At 50.2% G+C, this 19441-nt stretch overlaps 1 protein-coding gene across 1 annotated transcript; it reads left to right on the forward strand.

Moving 5' to 3' along the window:
* Nucleotides 1-3311: 3311 nt before the first annotated feature.
* Nucleotides 3312-15612, forward strand: LOC138917794 (solute carrier family 41 member 3-like). Its single transcript, XM_070235959.1, has 6 exons — nucleotides 3312-3482; nucleotides 6304-6448; nucleotides 7804-7883; nucleotides 10007-10141; nucleotides 14154-14302; nucleotides 14754-15612. The coding sequence occupies exons 1-6, from the start codon at nucleotides 3338-3340 to the stop codon at nucleotides 14964-14966; spliced, it is 867 nt and encodes a 288-aa protein (XP_070092060.1). The 5' UTR covers nucleotides 3312-3337; the 3' UTR covers nucleotides 14967-15612.
* The last annotated feature ends 3829 nt before the right edge of the window (nucleotides 15613-19441 follow it).

Genomic DNA, 19441 nt, shown 5'->3' on the forward strand with positions numbered 1-19441 from the left:
AGGCTCTGCCATCCAGGTTTAGGAACTCCGTGGTGTTTGCACAGTCTCGAGATTGCCTGACCATGACACACTCCTCAGAACTTATCCCCACCGTTAAGCAAAGCATGACTATACTGCCTTGGATTCTCCACGGTCCCACACCCTGCACTCTTTAGATGACTGCACACGCAGAGGGCACCGTGTCTGAGGCAGAGAGCAGCTGGAATCACAAAAGCTCTCGACAGAGAGTCAAGGAAAGGCGTGCTCTGCTTACACGACTCTCTACTTTTCTCTGGGTCTGAACCATTTCATAGCTAATCTGCTTTTTTGAACCGAGCAGCTTTGCCAAAAAAAAAAAAAAAAAAAAGAAAAACAAAAAGGTTACCAACAAACACTAAACAAACCAATATAAACAATACATATTAAATAAGCCTAACCCTACTATGCTACTGAAAAGGCTTTTATTTCCCTGGGATAATTTGGACAGCATTAGATTGTTTTACCAAGAGCAGCCAAGTCGAGGGAGATTATTTCTAATTCCACAGTGCTGCAGATGCGGTCAGTAGCAACTGCAAGCCGGAAAGGAAACTAAGCAAAGTTGGGTGTAATCCATTCAAGTTCACACGTTTCACCAGGGACAGCCTCCAAGCCTTGAATACTTAGGTATGCATTTATCCATTTCTTTAATCAACCACTACTAACGCCTACTAAAGGCCAGACACTGCTCGAAGTACTTTACGGATATGAAATATCCTCTAACCTTTACACTCACCTACGGAGCGTGTAGGATAATCAACCCCGTTTTACAGATCAGGAAACTGACACACAGAATGGTACAGTAACTTGCCCAAGATCACACAGTCCGTAGGTGGCAGAGCCAGGACCCATTTGACAGAGTCTGGCTCCGGAGGCCACGTTCTGAATCACCACGCTCAGTCTCCAAAAACCTAGAGAAAGCGCCAGCCTCAATCGAAAAGTTCTGTTTTCCCCACCCTACAGTCCCTAGGCGGCGGCCCCAGTCTCCAGGGCATTCTTTCAGCTCCTCTGACAGGCCCTACTCCTCCCTTGCCCTGTCCCAACACTCTCCCGCACAAGTCCTCCTTTTCTTTTAGGCATCTGCTCTCAGCTTCAACATCACTGCCTAAGTCACAAAGTCTAACAGCAAATGCCGTCTTTCTCAACACTCAACACAAAATTGCTTTTACGTATCTCCTAGGTAATTGGTTGCTGCCCGTCTGTCCTTTCCAACCAGGCTGTGAGGGCCAGTACGTCAAACAACCTGTCAGTCTTGCTCACCAAGTGTCCAGGCCACTGAACACGCACCGACCAGAGAAAAGGAAGGACTTGTCCCAACGTCAACTCTCCAGACTTTCTGCGGAAGGAGGGAACGAACGGAGCACCCTCCAGCCTCACGCTTTCTTTGCCAGACTTTCAAGTGTGGGGCACATACCTGTGCTCACAACGCTCCCCGGACAGCCCCACTGCACCCCTAACGGGTAGACTTCTGCGCAGTCACGGGCTTTGGAAAGCACTGGCTCTGCACACAAATATTATGTGGCCCTCGACAGGCCACTTCCCCTGAACCGGCCTGAGCTTCAGGGCCACAACAGGCTTCGTGAAAACCCCAACGGAACGTAGCCTCGAAAAGAGGGAGACCTGCACTCCTCAGAACGCCTCGAGACCAGTGTCCTTATCGACTTCGCGTCTGTCCTTCCAAGAAGCCGAGACCACGGGTGGCGCTTCAGCGCCCGACTCCCGGGCACCGCACGCCCAGGCTGGCCCCGTGCCCGGCACACACCGCCCGTTCCACGAACGCCTGAAGCGCACGAAGAGACCCCCTCGCTCCCCGCGCCGCACAGCTGTCCCGCGACCTGACGGGCACCTCTGGGCGCACAAGCCTATTCCTCAGGGACACGCTCGCCTCCCACCAGCCCCCACGCCCGCGCCCCCCAGGTACCTCTCTCACATGGCATCATCTTCGCCGGCGCGCTGGTCGTCCGTGTCCGGCGAGCAGGAAGAGCGGGAGCTGAAGGACGGCCTCCTCAGGCTAGCGGCCATGGCCGTGGAGGGCCCGGGCTGCTGTGCCCAGCGGGGACACGGAGCGGCGTCCGCGGACGCCGGGGGAACGGACGAGCCCGGCCCGGGAGAGAGCAGCACAGCGCGGCCGGACTCCGCCGGGCTCGGCTCTGGGCAGGCAGGCGCGGCTCGCCGACGCCTCCTAGGCCTCCCAGGACGGTGGCCCAGCAGCTGCGTGCTCCTCTCCTCGCGCGCGCGCGCGCGCGTGCCGCTGCCCAAATGCTGCCAGGCCGTTGCCCCGCACCCCCTCTGGCGGTGGACTGCGGACAGCGACAGGGACACCCTCCTGGCAGAACTCCTGCGGCCCCGCCCACACGCTTCGGTCCTTCGTGGAGCGGGAAGATGCGCTGACAGGGACGCAGGGTGTCTGTCTTCTGCTGGTCATGCCTGGTGTACACTTGGGTGGGTGCAGGCGGGGCCCCAGTGCTCTGTCTGGTCAGAGGAAGGTCAGAACGAGTGTGCCACATCTCCCAAGACAACAGAGCCAGGAGACGCTTGGCACGAAGTCTCTGAAAACCATAAAACCAAATGATTCAGAAGGCCTGGCCTTGTAGAGAATGCCAGTCCTAGCTCCCCATTTTACAGCTAAGCAAACGGAAGCCCAGAGATGAGGTCAGCTCAGCAGCATGGACATAACTGGAATCGTCCAAAGATATGTGAAAGTTCAGAAATGTCGCTGGTGACTCACAGTATGACCTCAATTTGACTGTGACATAAAGCCAGGTAGTGGCGGAGGTGGTTTTTAATGAGTGCTCTCCAAGTGGTGGTGTCCCCATGTGAAGTCCCTGTGGGATTGTCACCAGACCACGAGCTTGGCCGTGTAAACTCAGATTCACTTAGAACTGACATTTCACAAGAGAGAAAGTAGCTGTGACCTGGTCACAAAAGAGGGCAAGAACTGTGGCCAGTGGTGGCTTCTTTAAGAAGGCATTGAGGTGACAATTCTAATATGTTTAGAGTCACAGAATATGGGGTGAAGTGTTAAAATGCCAGTAGCCAAGATACAAAGTATCTTCTTAAAGATCCACATGACATGCTGTTGGATTAAGTCCTGGGCAGCGGATGAGGAGCTGGATCACGTGTGACAGCTGCCTCAGAGCGGAAAGTGGGGCTCGGGTGGCGTGGCGGCCATGAAAGTGTGCCTCTCAGGTCTCCTGCACTGCACGGGGCTCCAGTCTGGGCTGGTGTGGGTAGAGGCGAGTGACTGAGCAGCCTCCTTCCCACCGTCTCATCCTGCACCTCCTCCCGGGCGCTGTGCGCCTCCTCTCTCCTCTCTGCAGGGATGCTCATGGTCTGCATAGTGATTGGCGCTCGAAAGCTTGGGATCAACCCAGACAACATCGCTACACCCCTTGCAGCCAGCCTGGGAGACCTCGTCACGTTGTCCATCCTGGCTTTCGTTAGCAGCTTCTTCTATAAACACAGAGGTATGGGGGACCGAGGAGGAGGGGCTCACCAGCATGGTGGGGTGGGGACATTTGCAGCCAGCTGGCAGCAGCCAAATTGGGCAGAGTTCCCTCAGAAAGGAACCTACGATGTCTGTCATGGAGTCAGAAATCCTTTTACAGAGACAAACTCGGCGTCATCGCAATTTCAAGGTGTTCTGCAGCAAGAGCCTCAGACCCTCCCAGCTGTGTTAGAAGGGGCCGAGCTGCTCAGGGCAGCAGAGGCAGAGGCTGTGAGTGTCCTCCTTAGGACAGGGTGCACCAGGATGCCTGGGGGGCCTGAGACTGGCCTGGCTACTTTCAAAGCATCCTGGCAGGTGACAGTGCCTCCTTGGGAAGGCAGTTCACACTGGACACATAAACCACGCAAGCAACGACTCCAAGAGGGAGCGTCACTGCCATGGGCAGCAGCAGCACGTAACTGTCCTTGCAGGCGCCAGGCAGGAGAAGCCCAAGGCTCCTCAGAAGGTGGCCCCGTGACATGGTCAGCCGCCAAGGGAGGTGTTCACACAGCTTGTGGCAACAGGGCCTCAAGGCCAGAGGCCCTCACTCCACGAGAGGCCGTCGCCCTCCTCAGGTTTGCCCTGGGGCACAGAGCCTTGCCAGTGTCTGGGGCGGTGTGGGCAGACAGTGTCCCCCTTGCCTGAATGGTCTCCCCTGCGGGACTTCTGCAGCTGACCACTCCCCCCGGGTGTTAGTTTTCCTGTCCACCTGGTGTGTCTCACTGCGATGGCTGCACATGTTGTTGGGATCTAGTGAATGTTGATTCTGAGCGTGGTCACATCCAAATGCCTGTAGCTTAAATGAGTGGAGTGGATGGGGCTGAAGACAGTGGGTAACGGTGGGGCATGTGGTGGCAGTCACTTAGAGGAAATGCCCTTGACAAAGGTGCAGCTGCAGCAAAGCTCCAAGTTATCGTTGCCCAGGGATTTAAGATGACCCAGTTTTTACGTGTTGTCAACTGAAGCAGACCAACGAAACAAGTGTGACTGAGAGTAGGACAGCGCTGGGATCGCTTCTGTCCCACCTCTGGGACTGTCTCTTCGCCATCCTGGGAATTGCTTACCGCTAACAATATGGAGTGGTTTGAGGGAGTCTCAAAGTTCATGGAAGTGGCAGTGAAGAGCTAATAAGAGGACGACCTAATTTTATTTTTAAACCAAACTGAATTTCAAAGAAGATTTGTGTATGGGTTAGTTAATCAAGTGTGATTTGCAAAATAAATGTGAGTCACAGGCCTCCCCAGACCCTGCCCCTCCACCCACACTGAGCTCCTGCTGAAATAGTGCGTATCTGCACACATGGCTCAGTAGGTGTTGAACTGTTATTAGACCATCTGTCTCTCCAATTAGACTGAATTTATCTTGGGTGCACCCTGGGGACTCACCAGGCCTGGCATGTGTCAGGTAAGTCTTCACTGGCTGAGGAGTGAGCCCTTGACCATCACACCTCCCAGTGTAGTTGGGAAGAGACCATGTGCAGAGGAAGGATTCGTCACTGTGCCAGGAGAATAGGAGGTGGAACCTCTCCCAGGGCTTCTGAGTAGTTCTAGGAAAATTAGACTAGATGCAGATTTTCCTGCTTCCGGAGGCTGCTGTTTCTCGGAGCCTTTTAGATTTTAGACTTGCTGAGCGCTTGCTGGGTCCACCTCCTCTCTCCTGGGATGGCAAAGAAGCCAACTGCTTCCATCATGAAGCACTTTGTAGCCAGCCTTGGGTACCTGTGGCCTGTCTTTCCTTCCAGCTGCCCAAGGAGATGGGCCTCCCTGTGGCAGAAGAATGGACCATGATTGTTTAGTGCAGAGAAGGGCAAGAGGGGCATGCTCTTCATGATGCTCCCCAGAGAAAGGGGACATGTGACACAGACTCATGCCTGGATCCTTCTCAGTACTAGGGCCGCCTTGGCAGAGGGGCATGTACCACCTTGAGCCTGCCCTTGGGGGGTGTGTCCAGGGATGAGAGGACAGTCGTAGAGAAAGCTGCTGTCTTGTCTTGTGTGCATGTGGAAGGTGAACTCACACACTCACAGTACAAGACAGGAAGGGAGTGAGCAAGAGTGTTACCCATGTGCGTGCCCAAGTGCACAAGGCCCCGGCCTGGCCTGGCCTCAGGTACAGCAGGCTGATCCAGACCCAGATCTGCTTCATGGCTCTCACTAGTTGGAGAAGATGGCACAGGGACACGAGTAGCCACAAAGCTGGCCGTGGTCTGGGCCCAATGAGAGACACGGCTGCCGAGGATGTCACTCCTCAGCCGGGAGCAGGACAGCCATCACTAACCAACTCTGGCTTCCCACAGACCCAGGCTGTAGCCTTGACTTCACTGCTTGGTAGCTCGTGTCCTGGGCGGGCCACCTCTTTACACTGCAGTCTCCTTGCATGGCTATCTGAGTGGGGTTGCTGAGAATATGAAATGACTTTGTGCCCAGGAGGTGCCGAGCACAGTGCTGGCCTGTGGTCATGACCTCATAAATGGAACCATTACAGTAATAATAAGTTTGGGGTGGGAGGAGATGGAGGCGGGTCCTTACGTCAGGAAAATAGCAAAAAAGTCAGAGGAGTGAAGGTGAATGTGGCAGGAATTGAGGACAGAGGAGCTTCTCCAGCTGCTTAACAGGATGGTGAAAATCCTTTGGAAGGGACGTTGGGATGGGCCACCATAACCTACTGAGGACAGAGGCATCTCCTCAGACCTCTGCTGCCTTTAGTTCCCAGCCCACCTCTCGTCTCTGCAAGCCAGGCCCCCGCCTGCCAGGCCGTGCCCGTGTGCTCTGGCGTGCATCTCCTTTCTCTTTCTCTTCCCAGACAGTCGGCATCTGACGCTGCTGGTCTGCATCGGCTTCACGGCCTTGATCCCTGTGTGGGTCCTCATTGCCAAGCAAAACCCACCCATCGTGAAGATTCTGAAGTTTGGGTGGTTCCCAATCATCCTAGCGATGGTCATCAGCAGGTGAGCATGGGCGAGAGCCACTGCCCTCTCTGTCCTCCTCCCCATGCCACCCCCTGCCCTCTGTGAGAGCCCGGGAGCCCCTGGAGAGAGGGCGGCACTTCCTGCCTCAGTGGTCACGGTGGGAGTGCACTGTGGTGTAGGCTCCTTCACTAACTCCTGCTGCCGGCTGAGTCACACCTCTTTACTCTTTTCTCCCTCTCTCTCACCATCACCTCTAGACCTTATTTATTCTGAGAGGCAGTCCTGTTTACAACTGCCAGAGCTCCATGGAGCTGGGAAGAGCCAGACCTGGAAGTGTCAGATGAGTGCACTGGTGCCACAGCCCCTGCCCTGTCGCGGCACTGTAGGATACTGGGTCTCCCACTGTGGGATACTGGGTCTCCCACTGTCCCACTGTAGGATACTGGCTCTTCCAATGTAGGATACTGGGTCTCCCACTGTGGGATACTGGGTCTCCCACTGTCCCGCTGTAGGATACAGGGTCTCCCACTGTAGGATTCTGGGTCTCCCACTGTAGGATACAGGGTCTCCCGCTGCCCTGCTGCCACAGCTCTTGCTGGCCTGGACCCCTGCTTAGGCTGCAAGGTGCCCTTCACCTGGCCTCCAGGCGATGGCTCTGTGAATACCGTTTCCACAGCGTGGCTGCTGCTGGGACCCAGAAAGGCTGAGATTAGTCCTCCTGGGCCCACAGGCCCTCTGCTGAACCCAGGTGTTCTGTTCTCCAGCCCATCCTTGAGGGCCTTTTCCACTAGTAGATCCTGACAGGGGCTACCCCACCTCTTTCTGAGGTGCTTTTCTATACTTTGACTCTCAGGGAAAAGAGATTCTGGTCTAGGTGTCTTTGCTTCCAGAAGGCTCTTGGGCTCCTTACAGAAGTTGATGTCACTTCTCCAGGCCTCTAGGGATGGGGCAGCCGTTGCTCAACTCCAGGGTCTGGTGGGAGTGAAATCTTACTGCGGCATCTTCCAAGAGCAAGGGGCATGAGATGATACTCACGCAGGTTCCGTTTTTTGCTAAAGACTAGCTCAGTTGCAGTTCCGGGGCTGTCATGTCACAGAGCCAAGTAAGTCACCTCGGAAAGAAGTGTGTTGTTTGTTTTTAATGGGCTGATGTTATCTGATGGGCCTTCTGGAACAGCTGAGACTCAGAATAGTGCTGGAGACGCATGTGCGGGGTGCACAGGGCACCCAGGAGACCTGCTCGGCTTCGACAGATGTTTTATGTAGGGGTAAGAAAAGCGTCTGCTAAGCTGGGTGTTTACTAAGGCTGATAAGGCAGTTTGTATAGAGAAGGTTTGCAAGGCCAGCTTCAAGCTTAACCTCTAATCGTTTGACTGCCATCTGCTCTCTCTCCAGTTTTGGAGGGCTCATCTTGAACAAAACCATTTCTAAACCGCAGTTCAAAGGCATGGCTGTGTTTACTCCTATCATATGTGGTAGGTATTGGGGATCCCTGTTACATGGGGTCCTTGGGTTGGGTTGGCCCCCAGGGCCTGGGTGGTGGGACCTGAATAGCAATGACTTCAGAGATCCAGCCCTAGGCCCTTGGAGGCAGAGTCGGGAAGCTGAGCTGTGCCCATGCTGCTGCTGGGCGGGGGCTGCTGGGGCTGGTTTTCCTCAGCCAGAAGGAGACCCCAGGGGAGAAAGCCCTGCCCCCTGCTCCACTGGCACACGCCCCGTTCCTCATAGGTGCGCCTGAGACTTGAACTTCCCGCAGAGCTAAATCCCGTGCCTTGAAGGCACACACAGTTTAACCCAGGGTTCGCGGCACCTGCTGACGGAATGTGGTCTTCAGAACGGGAGTGTTGGCTTCTCATAGTTTTTCTTTTATTTTAACTTAGATTTATTGATGACATTTAAAACTCAGACATTTACACATAAAAATCTGGATTTCTGTCTTCTTAAAAAGTAAGGCTATGACAATACTGGGTTTACATTGCGGGTAGGGCTGGAATCACCTGCTATCGAGGCAGGACCTATGCTGTCCAATTTGCCTCAGTCCTCTCCATTCCCTATTGTGTGCCACCCAACCCTTCACTGATTCACCTTCTAGGCTTAGACCCTGTGGACATTTGTGGCAAGGACCCTTCTTTTAACCAAAGCTTGGTTTATGTCCAGTTTCTGACAAGGCTTTGTAAATGGGACTGACTGGTCAGGAGAGGAACCAAACAGAACTTATTGCACGGTTTGCTTGATGGCCAGGCCCTGGCCTTCTGGGACTGCAGAAACAGGTTTCAGATGCCCTTGGGCACCATCCCCCCAACCTCTGTAGGAACCGAGGCCTGTGTTCCTTGTATGTTAGTGGGCCACCCAGCAGGTCTACACCCCGACAGAGTTGCACAGGGCCTGTTCCTAGCACAAGGCCTGGCCATTAGGAAGGAAGAGAGCAATAGCTAAGTCCAGTCCACATGGCCATAAGCTTGGAAACATTTCCTTGGATGTCACCAACTCAGATGCCTGTAGAGGCCAGTCAAGCAACCTGAACGAGTTAAGCAGGTAAGACAGGAGCCAGGCAGTAAGGAGTGGCAAGGCCTAGGGAACACTGTGGGACACGTTGCTGCTGTGAGGCGAGTGGTGCCTGCTCAGCTTCAGCCAGTTCTCCCTGGTGGGACGGAGGTCCAGAGCTCCCTGAGCTTATTTGTTAGAAGCCAGGAATCAGTGTGAAGGGCCTAATTTGTAAAGGCTGCCAATTAATTTGAGTTATTTTTTCCTTCTTTTAAATTCGTGTGTGGGCCAAGCAAAGTAGATCCACAGACTATCGTCTGCATCCTCTGGAGAAGCCAGGGCAGTGGGTCTCCACCACTGGGGCACATCTGGTCCAGTGAGGGATTGTTCTCTGTGGGACTGGGGAAGTAGAATGGGGGCAAACCACTCCCCCTCTGAAGGAGACGGTCACCATGGGCAGCCCCTTTTCTCTGCCAGCCCAAAGGCTGCCTCTTGCAGAAGGAGCTCAGTGTGACCTTGTCAGCCCTCTGGCCCTGGCACGATCAGCTCCCTGGGGGAGCCGGGAGCCTCAGCAATAAGCACCAGCTCTGTCGCCATAGGATCATCTCTCTCTCCCCTCGCCGCTCTTCCCACTCTTCTCTTTCCTTTTCCCACCTTGAGGTGAAAAAAATCCCTTTTATTTTCTTAGATATTCCAGTCTGTAGTCCAGTTCCTGTCACTTCCTATGTCTTTGAGTGGCTTATGAAGATATCCTCCCATAGACTCTCCATCCACTCTCTCCCCTCCCTCACCTCCCTCCTCCCTCTCTTCCTCCCACTTTCCCTCCCCCAACAAATGTGTGTTGAGAACCTCATTGGACAGTCACACTTCCTTTGTGTTAAGAGGTGCCCGCTGTCAAGGTGATGTAATTACTGCCTTGATACCTCACTCATGAGGTCCAGGCCATTCTTGCTTGGTGCCAAACAAGGTCTGTGGTCAAGTGGGAGGGAAGGAAAGGAGATCAAGTGCTGAGTCAGTCAAGGAAGTCTCCGTGGAGGAGGTGGACTTGAAATAAGGGATAGAACACAGAGACTGGCATAAAGAAGGGGAAACCAGGTTCTTTGTCTCCTTACAGGTGTTGGTGGCAATCTGGTGGCCATTCAGACCAGTCGGATCTCCACCTACCTGCACACATGGAGCACACCTGGGGTCCTGCCCCTCGGGATGAAAAAGTTCTGGCCTAACCCATGCTCCACTTTCTGCACCTCAGGTGGGTCTGGTATCTTCCGGAGGCCATGTAGCCATTTCTTTAAGTAAGTACAAATTGACGTCTTTGGAATCTGGTGTTTGTAGCCATGACTATCTAAGACCAGTGCTGACCTCAGCACAGATCCTCAAGGACAGAGCTCCTCCTCCCAGAGACCCAACACCCCAGCCTACTTTTAATTGATTCATTCATTCACTCAAATATTTACTGAATGTCTACCAGGCACTAGGTGTCAGTTACAGTGGTGAGACAGAGAAAGTTTTGTTCTTATCCTCGTGGATATACGTGCTCTAGAAGAGCAGGTAAACACACAAAAAAGAGCACATAACTACAAATTGTATGTTCTAAAAGGCTAAAGCACAGGGTACAATGAAAAAGAATTGTAGGAGCTACTCAGACTGGGGTTGGGAAATTCCTCTCTGGGGATGAGCAGGGCTTGGTTGGGAAGGAGGTGTGCTGGAGCAGAGAGCATTCGAGGCAGAGGGCACAGCCTGAGCAAAGGCCCCGAGGCAGGAAGGAGCTCGGTAAGTCTGAAGAACTGAAAGGTCAGTGAAACCTGGGCGTAATGAGCAAGGGAGAGGATGAGGGAAGCTGAGGCCGGAGAGGTGGGAAGGAGTCTCCAAGGTGTCTTGAAGCTTGAGGAGGCAGTCTGGATTCTTTTCAGAGAACCATTGGAGGTGTTTTTATCATTTTGTTACTTTGAAAAACTGGATTTTTTTTTTAATGTTTTTTTAAAAATTAATTATTTTGAGGAAGACTAGCCCTGAGCTAACTGCTGCCAATCCTCCTCTTTTTGCTGAGGAAGACTGGCCCGGAGCTAACATCCATGCCCATCTTCCTCTACTTTATATGTGGGACGCCTCCCACAGCATGGCTTGCCAAGCAGTGCCACGTCCGCACCCGGGCTCCGAACTGGTGAACCCCTGGCCGCTGAAGGGGAATGTGCGAACTTAACCGCTGCACCACTGGGCCAGCCTCTGGATCTTTTATCTCGCTACAATTTTTTTTAGCGTTTCCTTTCTGTTTCAATACCTTTAGCTATTCTTTTAGGGTAGGTCTGCTGGCACATTTCTGAAGGATGTTTTCACTGGATGTAAAATTCGGGGTTTGATAGTTCTTTTCAACACTTGAAAAATGTGCCACTTCCTTCCGTCCTCCGTGGTTTCTGATGAGAAGTTGCTGTTGTGTGAATTATTTTTGCCGTATACGTAAGGTGTCATTTCTCTACTTTTTCTTTACTTTTTAGACTTTGGATTGTGATGTGCATTGGTGTGGATTTCTTGGAGTTCATTCAGCTCCTTGAATACATAAATTTATCTTTTGCCAAATTGGGGGAAATTTTAAGCCATTGTTTCTTTGAATACGTTTTCAGCCCAACTCTCTTCCTCCTTTTCTTCTGATACTCTGATGATGTGAATGTTAGACATTTTTTACTCTCTCTTGTTTAGATTGACTAATTTCTATAGTTCTTTCTTCAAGTTCACAGATTCTTTCCTCTGTCCTCTCCGTCCTACTCATTGATCCCATTCATTGACTTGTTTGGGGCGTTTTGGCTATGGTATTTTTTCTGTTCTAAGATTTCTATATAGTTCTTTGTATCTTCTATTTCTTCTTTACTGAGATTTTCTATTTTTATTGTTTTTTCAAGTGTGTTTGTAATTGCTGGTTGAAGCATTTTATAATGGATTAATTAAAGTCATTTTCAGATAATTCTACCATCTGCGTCATCTCAGTGTTTGTCTTTGCTCATCAAGTTGAGGTTTTTCTTGCTCTAAGTGATTTTAGGTTGGATCCTGGACATTTGAGTTATTCTGTGATGAGCCTCTGGATGTCACTTACGTCTTCTCGGTGGACAGGGTATGCACTGCTTTCTTCCTGCCGGGGGTTAGAGGCAGGGGGTGTCCGGGGTCCCCTCTGTCTCCACTGACACCTAGGGGAGAGGAGTGCGTCCCTCCTGGGGGGCAGGGCGGGAACCCGTGCTCCGCTGATGTACCCAGCTGGGAGGGAGAGAGTGCCTTGTTGTTGTTCCTCACATGGTCTTCACTGCTGTGGTTGTGGGGGCACATGACCACTGGGCAGAGTGCCCCTTATTCCCCACTCAGCTTTCTCTTACACCACCTCATCCAGAGGCGTGTGTGCCACGTTCCACCTGGATGAGGGCGGAAGTCCAGGTGCCCCACTTGGCTTTTGCTGATAGAGATGGGGCTGCAGCTTTTCCTGTCATGTTTCGCTGGAGTAGAGCAGTTATCGTCTAAAAGTTCTCTGTTTTGCTATGCTGCCCCTTTTCTAAACCTTTGGCTAGAGAGAGCATACTTTTGTTCACTGCCCATTTTTGACCTGTGCCCATTGACGTCTCTGGGTTGCTGGCTCCTCCAGCACCCAGTCTGGGCTATAGCAGGCAAAAGAAATGACAACGACAGCTCAGGGAGCTCACCGCCAAGTTGTTCCCTGAGGCTCGAGGTCCTTGGCCAGCCTGCCTTTTCTCTCTACCTTTCAGAAACTTCTTATGTTTGTGTTATAGATAACGTCCAGGGTTTTTAGTTGTATTTAGTGAGAAGAATAGGAAGAAGTGTGTTCTACCCCATCTTGTCTAGAAGTGGAAGTCCCCGTTATATTTTCTGACTTGTCGTTTGTATGTGGGAAAACTATTTACTTTCTACGGTATTTATGTCCCTGTCTTACTTCAGGCTGCTATAACAGAATCATAGACTGAATTGCTTATAAACAAAAGAAATTTGTTTCTTGTAGTTCTGGTGGCTGGAAGTTCAAGATGAGTCACCTGCAGAGTCGGTGTCTGGTGAGGGCCTGCTTCCTTGTTCACAGACAGCTGTCTTGTCACTGTGTCCTCACATGGTGGAAGGGCTGTGGGGGCTCCCTGGGTCTCTTTTATCAGGACGCTGATTCCATTCATGAGGCTCCACCGTCAGGACCTAATCACCTCCCAAAGGCCCCGCCTCCTAACACCAGGTAACATGTGGATTTGGGGGAGAAACAGAAGTTCAGTCTATAGCAGCACCTAAGTATTTTACTGAATCCTTATTGTTCATATAGTTTTTCTGTAGATTTTCTTGAATTTTAATGCCAGCAGCCAATAGTAATTATCTTGCTTCCACTGTAAATCTTTTGGAAAGAATCCTTTTGTACTGTGTCTGACTTTTTATCATGAATAAAGTTGGGTGCCCTGTGTGTTCTCACCCTCTCTCTACATGTTACTTTACAGGAGACTTTTTAACTTCTCGGCTACATACGGTTTTTGTTCCTTTTCCTCATTAAGTTGATGCAGCACGTTATTTTAACTTGGAGGCAAATGGAAACTTGCTTTTCATGGGAAATATTTCTGTGGGAGAAGGCCATCACATTCACGTGTTACAGTTTTAAAAAGAGTGTGGCTGCAGCGGGCTAAATCACGTTTCTCGCAGAATCTCCAACTCACAGAGTGCTGAAGCCTGAAGAGAATGTGCGGACAGGGTCCCAGCGGCTTCGCGTGAGGAAGGGGCTGCCCGAGGCCCTGGCGTGTGCCACCCTCCCGGGCTCGCCGACCCCACGCCTGAGCCTGCGCTCCTCAATAGCCCAAGCTCTCTGCCACTTTAAGCCACTTGCGCGCTCTTTTTTCTCTGCCTGGAATCCTCTCCCTGAGATTCAGATCTCAGCCTAAATGTCATCCCCTTGAGAAGGCTCCAGTCCCCAGTAGCTCATTCCCACTCCTGTAGACTTCATTATCTATCACATTACCCTGGTTTATTTTCTTCCTAGTACTCGTCACAGTTTGAAATGACCTTTCTTCTCTGTTTCTGCTACTTGATCCTGGTTTTTCTCTCTTCCTTAAAATGTCAGCTCCGTGAGTTAAGGGATAGGACTGTACCCCCATATGTTCGAACACGCCTGACACATGGTAGGTGCTCAATAAACACTCGTGTAGTGATGAATGTGGATGCCTCACTGGAGACTGTCACCTGATAAAGTGGCCTCTGCTGCCAAGCAGGTCATGCAACCTCCTTGGTTCTGTTTCTTCCAGAAATCAATTCCATGTCAGCCCGAGTCCTGCTCTTTCTGGTGGTTCCAGGCCATCTGATTTTCTTCTGTGTCATCTACCTGGTGGAAGGCCATTCGGTCCCAAACAGCAAGACCTTTGTGGTGTTCTATCTACTAGCAGGGCTGATCCAGGTAAAGATGACCGCAGCAGCAGCAAAGCAACATTCTTTGGTCTGTCAGCCAGCAGGCTCTGTCCCCTGCCTGGATGAGATGCCGAAAGAGCGGGGGTGGGGGTTCCTGTACCTGCGGACACAGTTCCCGTCTTCCAGGGGTCAAGTCAACTTGTTCCAGCCCAAAGGTGTGACCCAGACAGTGGCAGCAGGTCTGTGTAGCACCTCGGGATGCCCAGAGCATGGCCTGACCACAGGGAGGGAGTCTAGGCAAGCATGTGAGGATGGGCTCTCGGGCTTCTTCATGAGCTCAGAGCCAGGTGTCAGACCCCAAGAGAAGCTGGAAGAAGGGGACTGCCTGGGGTTGTCGTGTCCACCTTGGTGTCTTCCCTCGAAATCCACTAGTATTTCTTGGCAACACTTGGCCTTCTGACTTGGTCATAATCTTTTGTGTCTGTTTGCTCTTATGACAGGTGACAATCCTGCTATACCTGGCAGAAGTGATGGTTCGGCTGACGTGGCACCATGCCCTGGATCCAGACAATCACTGTATTCCATACCTCACAGGGCTGGGGGACCTCCTAGGGACTGGCCTCCTGGCACTCTGCTTTCTTGTCAGCTGGGTATTGAGGAGCGAGGCAGAGCTAGTTGGCATCTCCGAACAGGTGTCGGGACCTCCTCAATGAGCCCAGGCAACCCCAGTTCAGTAGGATTTCCCTCACACCAATGGGGCACAGAAGGCAGGTTCTCCCTGGCCGCCCTGCTCTGCAGTGGCCCTTTGTCAGTCTGCTGAGGAGGCTCACACACACCTTGACGCTGCAGTTGGAACCTGAACCCGTGATGGAGGCCTGAAATCACAAGCATTGTCTGTGATTGTGTGAGTGTGACTGCGCGTGCCTGGGTGTGAGTGTGTGCCCACATGCTGGGCGTGTGAATTGGTGTGCACGTGTGTGGAGAGTGGGGCACTCCAGCCTGAAGATGCTGAAGGAAGGAGGATGTCCCACACGCTTTGGGGGATGTGTTCGCACCGTTCGTGCCCGTGCAGCGGAACTGGATTGGAGCGGGAAGGAGAGCATTGTGTGTCCGAGCCTCAGGGCTCTGAGCCGTGGCTTTCCTGCTGTCTTCACTGGACCCAGCGCCGCGGGCTGCTCTACTGGTGCGCCCTGCAGGTGTGTGCAGCTCTGCCCAGGACGGGCCTCCGCAGCCCTTGTCTGCTCCCAGCATTTAATCTTGTCACTGCTTTCTTTTTTTTTTACTTTCTCTTTTCGCAAAAACCTCTGTTTAGATTTTAATGATCAGAGAAGTATAAAATAAAACATAGATTGCATTGTACTTGGTCTGTTGTGTTTTTAAAGTTGGTTAGTGCAACCGTGAGATTGGGGTCTGTCAGCAACAAGAACCTCGGGCATTTCTCTAGGGCGGTGTTTCTCGAACTGGGCTCCAGCCTGGAAGCATCAACATCACCTGAAAACTTGTCATAAATGCAAATTATTAATCCTCCCTCCCCCTAGGCCTGCCAAATCAGAATGTCTGGAGGTGTAGCTGAGCAATGTGGGCTTAACAAGACCTCCAGGTGGTTCTGATGCACTCTCACATTTGAGAACCATGCTTCCGAACTCCATCTTTTCCTAAAAAAACATCTTCACTTCCTGTTTCTTATTGACTCATCATAACAACTTCAGCCATGGTTTGGGCTGAGGATTATTATCTTTATACAGTAAAACAGGTGTTCATTCATTCATTCAACAAACACTGACAAAGAACCGCTTGTATTAGTCAATGTCCAAGAAGGAAAGAGAGCAGCTAACTGGGGTAACTGAGCAGGGTCTAAAGAAGGGATGATTTACAGATACGTGGGGAACAATGAGTGGTGAAGCACCCTGGGGCCAGACACAGTAGGGGCCCTGTCACCACCAGGTGTTCACTTGAACTGTAGAGTAGTTAGGAGTGGGATTACATGAGAAGGAGTCGCTAGTAAAGAAATATAACTACTACCAGTTTGTGGGCTGGCAAAGAGAGAGCCATGGGAATGAATACCCCAACCTTATTCTCTGCCCACCCTTCCATCTCCTGCTCGTGTCTCCCACCAGCCAAACTCAAACTGAAGTTAAATGACTGGAGGTCCTGTTGATGGTCCATACAGGTCTCAGCCTCCTGGGGCACAGAGCCAGGTGAGGGTGGAGAGTGGATCTGAGGGGCAAGGGGAGAATCTTCAGGGCACCTCTGCTAAGCCGCTGGCTAGGTACTGGGGATTGCTAAAAAGCAAAATACAAGGGAGTCCATTTTAAAGACCTTTATTGAATGATTCATGAGTTGGGCAGCATCCCCTCTAGCAGATAGAAAGAAGCTCTGAGGAGCTGGACAAAATTGAAGACTTATAGGCAGGAGGAGGGGCAGGAAGTCAGCAGAGTGGATTGTTGTGGGCAAGGTCACCCTCTGGGGGTCTGTCAGGCAGATGACCTCACTAGTGTTGACCAGGTAGTTCCCGATTGACTGGTTTAAGATTCCACTCCTGGGAGAGGTGAAGGTCATTAGGTTAGTGATTGCCTCATTTTGGTGATGAGGGCTTACCACAAGTGACTCCATTTTGGCCTAGTGTCTCTTTTTTAACAAAAAGGATGGGCAAAGCACTCATCCTCCCTGTCTCAAGGGTTTACTATGTGAGATGTCAATAACCAACAACTCCCAAAGATGTATTAAAATTTTAGCTCTTAAGTCCTACAAAAGAGAAGCACATGGTGCTGTAGAAGCATGTAATAATGAGAGCTAAAACTTACTGAGCCCTTACTGTGCCATGTTCTTAGTATCTTACATGCGTAAACTCATTAATAATCTCATGGCAACCTGATATGGTAGATACTATTATCATCCTCATTTATAGATTATAGAGGAAAATGAGTTATCTCAAGGTTTCTTAACTTTCCCAAGGTCCTGTTGATGTGGGCTCAGCGAGCCGAGGAGTCGAAAGAAAGATTTTTCGGACTCTCAAGTTCTGGTAGTAGTGTTTATTCAGAGAATAGCATGAGGACAGAACCCATGGGCAGTAAGAGCTGCAGCATGGGGACAGGACCCATGGGCAGCAAAGAGCTGAGGTGGGTTGAGGGTAGGGCTAAACTTATAAGGCATAGGTATGTGAGTTATTTACAAGACAAAGGAAAGATTATGTAAAAAAGTCGTTAAAATGGTATCAGTGCAGGTGGGGTCTGGTTATTGGGTGATCCTATAACTCTGGATACGAATCAGGTCGAATCAGGTCAGGATGTCCTATACTTCCCAGAGGATGATACAGATCCATATGTAGGGCAGGACGCCTCGGGCTTTTCTCCCTGGAGCAGCCTTGATCCTCATCACTATGGCTACTGAGCGGTGGAGCGAGGATTTGAACCTGGACATTCTGACTGAGAGTCAAGCTATGCAAGTAGTAAAGAGGTTTGACCAAGACAAAAGTTCAGGAAAGATTTTTTGATCAGGAAGTGCCATTTAGGCTGAGATCCAAAGATGAGTAGGAGTTAATCACACAATGAGCAAAGAGGTCTAGGGGTGAGGTTTTGGGTGGGAGGCAGAGCGTTTGGGGAGATGACCTTGTCCTGGGTAAAGGGGAGGCAGAGCAGAGTGTCCAGGACCGAAACCTGACTTCCTGCAACATTTAATGACCAGTGTCAAAAAAAAGGCCCCAAATGGGCCCCATGACTGCAAACCAAGACTTAATTACAGTTTCAGTCCCTCCTACGAATGTGACCTTCAAACAACTAATATGAAGTTTCCTGAGTTACACTATTGAGGTAATCCACATGATCAAACCTGGACCAGTTCTACCCCCCACCCCAAAAAGATGTCCTGGCCCCAAAGAAGCCTTTCTGTTCTTTGGCTAATGACTCTCTTGCCCTACCCTCCTTTCCATAACAACCTTGCATTTTGTGCAAGCCCTCAGAGTGCCTAGATGAGACGGGACTCAATTCATGAATCACTTAAGAAGTCAATCGGATCTTCAAATTTACCTGGTTCAATTTTGTTTTTGGTTTAATTTTATTGAGGTCGTTAATAGTTTATAACATTGTGAAATTTCACTTGCACGTTATTATTTGTCAGTCACCATATAAGTGCTCCCCTTTACCCCTTATGCCCACCCCCCACCCCGTTCCCCTCTGCTGACCACTAATCTGTTCTCTTTGTGTGTTAGTTTATCTTCCACATATGAGTGAAATCATATGGTGTTTGTCTTTCTCTGTCTAGCTTATTTTTCTTAACATAATACCCTCAAGATTCACCCATGTTGTTGCAAATGGGAGGATTTTGTCTTTTTTCATGGCTGAGTAGTATTCCATTGTGTGTATATATATATATATATATATATATATATATATATATATATATGCGCACCACATCTTCTTTATCTAGTCATCTGTTGATGGGCACTTGGGTTGCTTCTGCATCTTGGCTTTTGTGGATAATGCTGCAACGAACATAGGGGTGCCTAAGTCTCTGAATTGTTGATTTCAAGCTCTTTGGATAGACACCCAGTAGAGGGATAGCTGGGTCATATGATATTTCTATTTTTAATTTTTTGAGAAATCTCCATATTGGTTTTTATAAGTTTTTTTTTGTACCCTACAACTTTGCTGTAGTTGTTGATTATCTCTAATAGTTTTCTGATGAATTCTTTAGGGTTTTCTGTATATGAAATCGTGTCATCTGCAAACAGCAAGAGTTTCACTTCTTCATTGCTTATTTGGATTCCTTTTATTTTTTTCCTTGCCTAACTGCTCTGGCCAAAACCTCCAGCACTGTTGAATAAGAGTGGTGAGAGTGGTCACCCTTGTCTTGTTCCTGTTCTCAGAGGGATGGCTTTCACTTTTTCCCTGTTGAGTATGAAGTTGGCTGTGGCTTTGTCATATATAGCTTTTATTATGTTGAAGTACTTTCCTTCCATACCCATTTTAAAAATTGAGAGTTTTTATCATAAATGGAGGTCGGGTCTTGTAAAATGCTTTTTTTTATCTTTTCAAAGAACCAGCTCTTGGTTTCATTAATTTTTTCTATTGTTTTTAGTCTCTATATTGTTTATTTATGCTCTGATTTTTATTATTTCCTTCGTTCTGCTGATTTTGGGCTTTGTTTGTTGTTCTTTTTCCAGTACCTTTAGATGTGCTTTTAGATTGTT

The sequence above is a fragment of the Equus caballus genome, chromosome 15 (assembly GCF_041296265.1).
Source record: "Equus caballus isolate H_3958 breed thoroughbred chromosome 15, TB-T2T, whole genome shotgun sequence".
In the NCBI taxonomy this organism is placed as follows: domain Eukaryota; kingdom Metazoa; phylum Chordata; class Mammalia; order Perissodactyla; family Equidae; genus Equus; species Equus caballus.